This window comes from Equus quagga, unplaced genomic scaffold (assembly GCF_021613505.1).
Source record: "Equus quagga isolate Etosha38 unplaced genomic scaffold, UCLA_HA_Equagga_1.0 220_RagTag, whole genome shotgun sequence".
NCBI lineage: Eukaryota > Metazoa > Chordata > Mammalia > Perissodactyla > Equidae > Equus > Equus quagga.
Window position 1 is genome coordinate 1023170 of NW_025799647.1, and position 10267 is coordinate 1033436.

At 56.0% G+C, this 10267-nt stretch overlaps 1 protein-coding gene across 3 annotated transcripts in view; it reads right to left on the bottom strand.

Moving 5' to 3' along the window:
• Positions 1 to 7805, bottom strand: part of LOC124233773 (polypeptide N-acetylgalactosaminyltransferase 16) — an 88610-nt gene extending 80805 nt beyond the window's left edge. For all 3 annotated transcript variants that reach the window (XM_046650973.1, XM_046650972.1, XM_046650971.1), the window contains exon 1: positions 7516 to 7805. In XM_046650973.1, the coding sequence (XP_046506929.1) occupies positions 7516 to 7692 (177 nt within the window). In that variant the 5' untranslated portion in view covers positions 7693 to 7805. The remainder of the gene's footprint in view (positions 1 to 7515) is intronic.
• Between the last annotated feature and the right edge of the window lie 2462 nt (positions 7806 to 10267).

Sequence of the window (10267 nt, forward strand, 5' to 3'; positions counted from 1 at the left end):
TTTTCCTATTTTGTTACAGTCCTGGTACATAGTAGGTGTTCAGTAACTAATTGTAAGCAATGAATAAATGATGCCTTTGGCACTTCTGACCATTGTGTGCGTGTGGGAGGGGACTGCTCCAACCTCACCCGGCCCTTTCTGGTTGGTCCTTAGCTGTCAATTGTCACTTCTCAGTGTATCAGCAGCTCCTAACAGGTCCCTCATCTCGCTTCTCCTAATCTGCTCTGTTGTAACCTAGGAAAGGCTGAAGGTCGCCAGCAGATGGCTAAGCTCCTGAACTCCTTCACCTGATTTTTACAATGTTAATTCAGGCTGTGGCCTAAGGGCAAGTCCTTGCCTGTCTTCTGCGTAAATCCAAGGGTGTGTGACCATTAATTCTCTGCTCAGGGGTCTTTGTAGCGTCCTTCTGGTCTTCCCAGACTGTTGAGAAGTCTGAAGTACCCCCCATAGACACTCCTACAATGTGTCTGTGTGCATCCCCAGACACACTCACAAATACCTTAAGCTTCCAGATCAGCAGAAGGGGCTCTGCGTAGCTCCATTGGACAGTGTCTCACGAGAAGAGAATGGGGAGCGGTGGGTCCAGTTTACTTCTTATGAGAATTCTAAGGTTTCACACTCTTCTGAACACAAGGGGTCTGGGTCGTCATACACCTCGCGCTCTGGCCTTATTCTCCTTAATCCAAGCACTGTTAGACCTTGAGCATTGGCTTGGGGTCACCTCACTTTTGCAGGAGCAGGTCAACAAAGTCAAAGATGGTTTGAGCTGAGAGGGATCTCAGAGATCCTGTAGTTCAACCCTCATCTGACAGATAAGGAAACTAAAGCACAGAGAGTGGAAGCGACTCACGTAAGGAAGCACAGCCCCTTAGGGGCAGGGCTGAGCCTAGACATGGGGTCACTTGGCCTTCATTCCACCTTCTCTCTCTATCCCCTCACACCCTTATCCCTGGCAGCTGACATCTGTTTCCATCCTGGACCCCTCTGTTCTGCTTGGTCCTGGCCTAGCTAGGGCCCAGGGGAATCCCATAATGACAAGTCTCACAACTCTGAGTGTGTTAAGAGATGTCACCCGCCCCCCTCCCCGAGCTCTGAGACAATGCTGTCCCTGGTCTACACTGAGCCACACTCACTTCATGGAATGGCAGGAAAGAGGCAGTTGTGTTCTTAAGCTAAACTCAAAGCCCTTTCTAATGGGTCCAGAAAAGTGGAAAGGCCACACATGGGGCAGACTCAACTCAGCGACTCCCCAAATGTGGCCTGAGCCTTATCTGGCCTACAGAGTATAATTGAAGAGGTTCTTCCATTTGCCCCATCTTTCCCAAAATACTCCCGGCCTGCCATTCCTGCCCGTTCTGAAAGGTTCACAAAAGTCCTCCGGGTAGCCATTCTGTCTCTAGCCAGACATTGTTGAAGGGTGTGGTTGAAATTCAGGGTGTGGGGGACAGGCAGGCCTGGGCTTCGGCCTCCTCATAAACACACCGCTTAGGTGCACTGCCAGCCGGTGCCGCCCTGGGAAGCAATGGGCAGGGCCCTGGGAGACAGGACAGCCACCTGTAAACGCTCCTCAGGTTGGATCAGGGAAATCGAAGTGGCAGATGGGAAAGTGAGACTCAAGGGGCCTCAGTCGGGGAGAAGAACCTTTGTGGACCTCCCTCTGAGGAGCAGGAAAGATCCTCAGGAGCAGCGCTTCAAACTCTGTGACTTTGCCTCTGACCAGCCTTGGCCCCTCTCCTTCCCTGCTTGGCAGCTCCGAAGGAACAGGGAGGGGACAGCATAGCAGCAGTAACGGGTTTCCTTCAGTCACCTCCTCCCTGGCCTTGGTGTGTTCAGCCAGCCCTCCTCCCCAGAGTGCCAGGTCTCTTGTGGTGCAACAACTGGACCCTATTTCAAACTCTGCTACAGAGCTGCCTGACTCTGTAGGAGACAGGCGGCACCACAAGCCTTTTTCTCCCCTCCCCACTGCTGTCGGAAGGAAGCTGACCTGCTGACAGGCAGCGGGGTGGCCTTTGGGCAAATCCAGTGATGGACAGTTCAGTGAGAAAGTTTTCCTTCTCTTGAAAGAAATCTCTCTTGCTGCAACTCTGACCCACTGGTCCCGGTTCTATTCCTCGGAACCCTCCAGAATAATTCAAATAAGTCTCCTTTTCTGTGGGCAAGATGCTAAGCCTTGACGGTGGATTCAGAAGTGTGAGACATGGTTAAGAACTTTACACTTTCATTGATGAGTCGAGTGATTTTGTTCAGTCATCGAAGATTTTTTAAAATTATCTTGGTTGGCTTTATCATTATATCATTAATAAATGTTTATTATAGAAAACGTCGGAAAGAGCCAAAAGATTGGAAGGGGGATTACCCATAATCCTACTTCCCTACTGCTAACATTTTGTTCTGTATGGTTTTCGCATTTTTTTCCCCAACAGATGTTTACGGAGTGAATATAAAGCACGGTGCCAATCTACACGCTCCAGGAAACAAGCTGCTGTGTCCGACTGCATCTTGCCTTGAAGGACGCTTCAGGAAAAGAAGACAGGAGCACCCGCTCCAGAGGCAGGGGTACCTGGTTTCAAAGGCACTTCCTAGTTGCCAGATCATGGGTAGGTCACTGACTCTCTCTAAGCCTCAGCTTACCCAAGTTAACTGAACCTGATAATGGCACCCACCTCACTAGGCTGTTGAGGGAATTCAAAGGGGATTCAGAGCTAAAGCTTGTAAAACACCTAACACCCATCGCAGCATCAGTGAACACAGCCACTGGAGCTATAACAGAGGTGACTGCGATCCCGGAGGCCAGACGAGCGCAGATCAGAGACCACAAGCGTTCAGAGCAGAGAGACTAAGCCACTCGAAACCGTTTCCAGAGCGGGCTGCACACGTCTGTGACCGCATCACGCATCTGATTTAGGGAATCAACCGCCGCCCAGGAGTAATCCTCATTGACTCACGTCTGAAAGCTGCGCTCCTGCTCCTTTCCGGAAACCTTGGGTCTCTACCTTGTGTCTTTGCTCCCCTGTTCACGGGGAAGGTGTTTCAGTCTCCTCAGGAAGCAGACAGGGCATGAACCTTCAATCTTCTAACTGTACCGAACTGCTCTGCTTCAGGCTCGCCTCTGAACCCAGGGCGGTTCCCCCATTACAGCCAGACCTTCCCGTCCCCGGGCAATCGGCCCACTTGCCTATCAGCACCCCGCCACATCCACCTAAATGGCGCTTCCAGACCCAAGGGCTTCCCCTGCCCTCAGAGCCGACAGACGCTGCCACCAGAGAGGAAAGCCAGGCCCAGCGCCCTCAGGGGGAGAGGAAGGACCCATCCGGACAATGAGCAGCACTGCAACTAGTCCTGTGCCCTTGGGTGTCAGGCCTCCCGGGGAGGTGACTCTTGGGCTGTCAGGGCCCTCACTAGTCTTGGTGCTTCTGCGCTGTCCCCAAGTCCTACGGACAGGTCTCAATATGACCCAGGATGGGACCCCAGTGATGAGAAATCAGCCCCTTTCAATCAGAACATTTTGGGAAGGGACCTGTGGGTGTTTGTGCCTCTCCCTCCCCACCCTCTTTCCTGTGCGCGGCACCTAGACAAATTAAACACAAAATCATTCCTGTCATTTAGGCAAATCATATTCCCAGAGTTCCAAAATGCACACATTATAAATAAAATATAAACTCATCCAGATCTGAGTGAAGCCTCTGCCCTCAGAGCACAGCACCAAAAAGCCATTCTCTGTGTTTCCTTCTGCTAGACAACGGGGACGCCTGCGAGGCCGCGAGAGTCCTGCGGGACCTTCTCCTAACAGGGCCGTGCCCTCCCTAAGCAACGCACCTCAGGGCACCCTCCAGGAGAGCTCCCAGAAAGCCATGTATTCTCTTCCAGAAATGAAGCTATCATCAGCTTATCTAAGGATTAACGAACCTTACAAATCATTTAACCCAAATTTAACACATAAAATAACCAAGGTCCAGAGGTGTAAGTATTTTGCCCACGGTCACTCAGCAGTATCTCGATTATAGGATAAGAAACTCCAGTTTAGGAAAACTCTTGCCTAAAACTTCCATGGTTCCAAATAGATGATGTTGCAAACAACTACATCTGACCTGAAAATACCCATATGGATAGTGTTTTACAAATATGTCTATAACGTGAAATTCCGTGTAACACTCTAGCATCCCACCTATGCCTGTTAGAGAATTAGCAGAATTAGCATGTGGAAAACCTGGGGACCAGACCATTCACCAATGTTCTTCCCAACTGTGAGGCCTGGAGACGGAAGGCCAGCCGCGTCTGCTCCACTTCCTGCTGTAGCTGCGTCCAGTGGCAGCGTGCATCGATGGAGATTCGAGCGGATGTCCCAAATCCACTGCTTGCCCGTAAAGTACAGCATGGAAAAATCACAAAAGCTGCCACATCGTACGCAGCCATTTAGGGATGGAGGCAGCATCTCCCTTTAGTGCTACAGATTCCATTACCAATTTTTCACATCACAATTTGTGACACATGGGCTGACAGCAGGACAGAATATTAAAAATCAGGACCTCCCTGAGAAATCTGGGCCATACGGTTGTCATGCCGACACCCCACAATGCCAAATAAGCACCTCCAAGGTCCAGGAGCAACTTGGCTGGCTTCAAATGGCCCAGACGTTGTGAAGGCCGGGCTGCCTCCTGGCCCAGGCCGTTGTGCAGACCCTCCCTTTTCCAGCTCAGCTCTCTGATTCCCCAGGGGAGTGATGACGCTTGTCTGAATTTTCTCAGCCTCTGTCAGCAGGGCTGGCCACATCATTCCCTAAGAATCTGAAAATCCACATGCAGCGTCCTGGCCCAACTAGACAGAGACATGTTTTGGAACGGCAGGAAGACCAGTGAGAGGAGAACCACGGATTTTAGGGAGAAAGCAAATCCTCAGTTGCACCTGCCCCTTTTAAGTTGAACAAAGAGTTTAACTCCTGGAGAAGCTATACATGCATTCCTCTGTCTCCTTAGTTATAGTCAGGTTGGAGCTGGGAATAAAATATTAGGAGGATATGAAGCTTGGACTGCCCCCAGAGATGAGCAGAAATCCTACTTCACTCATCTAACAAGTACTTACTAAGTCTTGCTGGCAAGAAGCTTCCCGCACAGTCCCTGGGTGACAGCTTACATTCAACAAGGAGACAGGGTAGATGACTGAGAATCCACTGAAGTGAAAGAGCTCGGAAGATAGGAATACAACACAAGGCAGTGGCAAAGGTGGTGTGTGCCTGGGTCCAGCACCCACAGAACAGACACCCAGGACTAAAGCTTAAGAACAGAGAGGGAACTGGCTATGCCCCTGAGTGGCTAGAGAAGGCTCTGTGGCTCACGCCCCAGAAACTTCCGTTCTCCCCCTCTTCCTGCACCTCCACTCCCCAGCTCCCAGGGATCTCCCTGATACTCCTTCCCACTTTAAACTGGGCTTCCAGTGCACAGACCTCTTCTAATGAGCAGCAAGTCAGACCCCATGGGAACAAGGAGAGGGCCAGAGGATGTTGAAAAACGACTGTCACACGCATCCCACATGACCCCACACCATGCTGGGGCTCTCCGTCTGAGCGGCCTTCTTGGCTGGTCTCAGAGGACACTGGAGAGGTCCCAGAGCAAGGTCAGGATTCTGAAGCAGAGGCAAACATGATGAGACCCAGCCTCGGCGCTAAGCAGCAGGATCCCTGTGCTCTCTTCCCTCCCATCCCCTCCTCTTTCCCCTCCTCCTCCTCTTCCAGCTCAGACCCTCCTCCCATCAGTCACCACAGGGAAGGACAGAACATCTGGCCAGCCTGCCTTTCCCCTGCTTCCCCAGGCCCACCCACCCTGAGACCAGGGCTGGCCCTCTCAGGGTGTAAGAACAGGGCAGCTTGAAGGAGTCCAGGGTGTGGAAGCTCCCTGGGGGTCTGGGGCCACTACTGGTTTGGCTGGTTCCGGACTCCAGTCTGTCAGTCCACCCAGACCCCACCACTCTGGGGTCTCTACACAAGAGGCTTTTTCCTCAGCAGCCTCTCTGTCCAGCCGTCCGCAAGTGCTTTGGAAAGAGCATCCTAGTGACAGGGACCCTCAGCCCAGGAGGGAACACCCTACCTAATCAGGTTCCTCCCCAGAGACTTCAACTAGACAGGGATCTGGGAATTGGGGGAGGGGGCTGGAGGAAAACCCACAAACTCCAAGCTCTCCTCAGGCAGAGCCAGGAAATGTGGTCCCTTTGCAGGGGATTTTCACTTCTTCCTGGGTGGGTGACAAGACACGGAATCCGGGGCAGGATGGGAATAAGAAAGCACGTCCTCCACGACCCTCCCTACCCTCCCTACCCTCCCTCCCCCCGCCCCATAGTCCTGGGGCTCAGCTGCCTTTGTGCAAATTCCATCTCAGGTTCTCCAGCCCTCAAGCCGTGGCCCTCCTGACCCCGCACCTCCCCAGGCCCGGATCTTTTCACGTCAGGATGGCCACCCTGCTGCCCGCCCCATCCCCGGCCCCACGCCTTGCTCTCCTTCCTCTCGATCGTCCAGCCCACGCTCAGCAGTTCGTCCCGACGGTCGCCCAAGGCTCTCGCCCATTACCCGCCCCCGTCGGAAGAACGCGGCCCGCAGGAGCGCATCTCTCGGCGGGTCCCAGAGCCTCCCGCCTCAACAGGTGCCCCTACCACACACAGCTGTCACTCGGGGCCGGGCGGAGGCTGCGACAGGAACGCCCTCTGCAGGGCGGCGGGGGCTCCGCACGCCCCAGCCCGGGTCCCAGGAGCGCCTTGGGCCCCCGCAGCCCCGCCGAGGCCCCCGCCGGGCTCGCGGGTTTTGTTTCCTCTCTCGCACTGACGTCGCGGGGCTGACATCGTGAGAGGGATCTCCGAGCCCGGGCACAGACGCTGTCCACTCGTCATGACGGACCCTATTGTTGCGGTGAGGGGCGCGCATAGGACGAGACCTTTCCCGAACCCAGAGAACCTCGTGAGGTGTTAGTGTGGAGTTCTCCGTGCCAAAGAAGCAGGTTCAGGTTGACCCGGGCTGAGAAGTGGACGCAAAGCTGGGCGCAGCCTCTAGCGACCCTGCCTTACCCAGAGCCCCCACCCCACGTCCTTTGCCCTGAGGAGGCTGGAGAGGGGGTGCGCACGGCCACCTACGCGCTCACTCGCGCGCGGTTCCCATCGCCCGCTCGCTGCGCGCAAGGTCCAGTCGCCTTCCCGGGCGGGCGAGGCGCGGGCAGCCCCCGGCCCCCGACCCCGCGGCGCAGTGCCGAGAGCCGCCACGTTCCCTGTCGCGAGCGCACGCCGGGCCCACCAAACTTGCAGCACTTTCTCCCAGCCCCCACCCGCTGTCACCCTCCCTCCATCCGTGCGCCCCGGCCCGCTAGCCCGACCGAGGTTGCCATAACAACGGGCAGGAATGCTCCAACATATACAAAGCCAGCAGGGCGCGGCGGGCACGCAGCCCCCGGCCGGGCCCCGCGCTCTCTGCAACCGCGCGGGGCTAGGATGCGCGCCGCGGCTCCCGGGCCGGCCGCCCGGAGCGCGGGGCGTACTCACAATGAGCGGGATGGTGCGGTCCTCGCGGAGCTGCTCCGGCCTCCCACCGGCCCTCTGCGCGCCTCGGCCGCCGGAGGATGCTGCGTGGGCTCGGTTGTCCTGCCATAAGTAGTAGAAAGTGCCCAGGATCCAGGCTACGGTCAGGATGGCGATGGCATTGGCGCGGATCTTCCTCATGGTGGGCGGGTGGGCGCCCTGAGTGGGGGCCCGGGCCGGCGTGCTCTCCGGGCCGGGGCGGGGGCGCTCGCAGCCCCAGCTGTTTGTTTTCGCTCGCGCCTGGCTGCTCAGTCCTGCAGAGCAGAAAAAGGAGAGAGGTGGGGGTGGGGGGGTGACAGAGAGAGACAGGAGCGTGCAGCGATCCTCGCGGTCCTAATGCCCTTCAGCCCCAAGCGCGCGCGTCCCTCGGGAGCCCATTCATTCGCGCGCAGAGCCCGCCCCGCGCTCCAGCCCCTCCGGGCGCCCGGGCCGCCGCGCGCCGGAGAGGAGCGCGGCGGGTGCGGAGCGGCGCGGGAGGAAGGCCCGGCGAGGCAGGCGCCCGCGGCGGAATGGCGACGGGCCAGAGCCAGTCTCGGCTCCCACCGCTCGGCAACCGAGCGACCGGCGGCTGCCCCCGCGCGGCCCTGATCGGTCCCGCCTACCTCCACCCACCCCCGGACCGAGTGGCCTTGAGTCACCGGCTGGAGATGCGCGACCCCGACCGGGGCCCGCGCCGCGGAGCTGCAGTTCTGGGCTGCGCTCTGACCTACGCTCTGGAGCGGGGTTTAAGGTGTGCTCGGCGAGTCCTTGGGAAGGGATGGCAGGGCAGGAGGAGTCTTGAGTTTGCACCGGAATCCTCCGCAGCCTAGGATTCCGAGACGCCCGAGGGCCCGCCCGAGGAGACATTGGAAGCCGGTGCACTTGACATTCGAAGAGAGCGAAGGAGAGGCGACGCCGTTTCACTGCCTGTGCAAGGAGAATGGGGGTACACCACCCCTCCGTCTTCCATTGGCCTGGAGCTCCCAGCTTTCATGACGCTTCCCTGTATCCCTCCTCATTGTCCCCTGGACAACTCTGAGGTATCATCATAACCATTTCATCAGGAGGAAGGGAGGCCAGAGAGGCTGGAAGAGTCGCCCGAGGCCACACGACTAATTAATGGGCAGAGCCCAGTCTAGAACCGTCTCTCCATCTGACACTTTCGACTAAGTGCAAAACACTGTGGGGAGAGACAAAGACAGAGAAACCATTGGGTGTCTGCCCCAGCCCTGGAGGCGCGGAGAATGGGTGTGAACTACTCTCACTCGGGACAGCAGGCTTGTGGGCTAAATTAGTTCTAGGAGGCCCCCACAGGTCAGGCACAGAGCAGACACTCAGTGCATAGATGCTAAATAAATGAAGCAGGGATCACAGGGGAAGAAAGAATGCATTGCAAGGGAGTCTTAGGGAAGGCTTCTCACAGAAGGTGGATAAATCTTTTGAGTAGATTCTTAAAAGGCAGGGAAGGGGGCGGGCAGGGCAGGGTATCAGCTGCATGAATAACCAGAGCAGGGTCCAGAAGAGGGGGGGCCCCGGCACCCCGTGGCAGATGTAGTGGTTAAGTTGGTCCCATTCTGCTTCAGCGACTGAGGTTCGAGGGTTGGGATTCCAGGCATGGATCTACACCACTCGTCAGCCATGCTGTGGCAGTGACCCACGTATAAAATAAGGAAGATTGTCTCAGATGTTAGCTCAGGGCGAATCCTCCTCAGCAAAAAAAATTTATTTATTTATTTATTTTTTTGAGGAAGATTCGCCCTGAGCTAACTGCTGCCAATCCTCCTCTTTCTGCTGAGGAAACCTGGTCCTGACCTAACATCCATGCCCATCTTCCTCTACTTTATATGTGGGATGCCTACAACAACATGGTGTGCCAAGCGGTGCCATGTCCGCACCGGGGATCTGAACCAGACAAACCGGAGAACCCCGGGCACGGAAGCGGAATGTGCACACTTAACCGCTGTGCCACCGGGCTGGCCGGCGAGAATTTTTTTTAAAAAAAGGTCCAGAGGATGGAAGTATGTACTTGTGTTCAGGAAGAGAGCTGCCTGGCATTGCTGGGGCCCAGGATGCTGGGAAGGACTTGGTGGGAGTTGAAGTTGGCCATGCTGGGGGACTCTGGACTCAGGAGGCCCTTGAATGCCAGGGCCAGAGTTGGCAGGGAGTTTGCTTCCTGCTAGTGCTGCTGGACGCTGGCTCATCTGAAGGCCTACGTAGGGTCTTGCCTCTAAATGAAGCCGCCTCCGGAATCAGAGAGACATGAGGTCACAGCTCATGCCCTCCCACAACCACCCCCAACAGCACCATTCATTCCCCACCCCACCCCCGTTTCTCCAGCACTCGCTGAACCACACATCTAATAGATGCTCAATATATTTCTGTTGGAAGGAAGTGAAATGAAGAAAGAAAACCTTAATGAGACTTTTGCTACAGAAAGGTCATCCTTGCAAGTGCAGTCCCCTCTTCCTCCCTCAGAAAACTAACCACAAGGACACCTAGGCAAGTGCAAAAATAGCCCTACCAAGAAGGTGGCCCTAGAAAGAAGGGAATGCATAAAAGAGGGTCTCACGAAGCCATCTGTAAAAGCAGGGAATCTGAGGCATGAGCTGTGTGGCAGTCAGGAAAAATAGGAGATGGGTGACGAGATGCCATGGCCCTTGAGCAGCGGGCCAGCCTTGCTGTCCCAGGTCTCTCTTGCCTGGGAAGTTTAATTAGACTTCAGTCAGGGCCAGGGTTC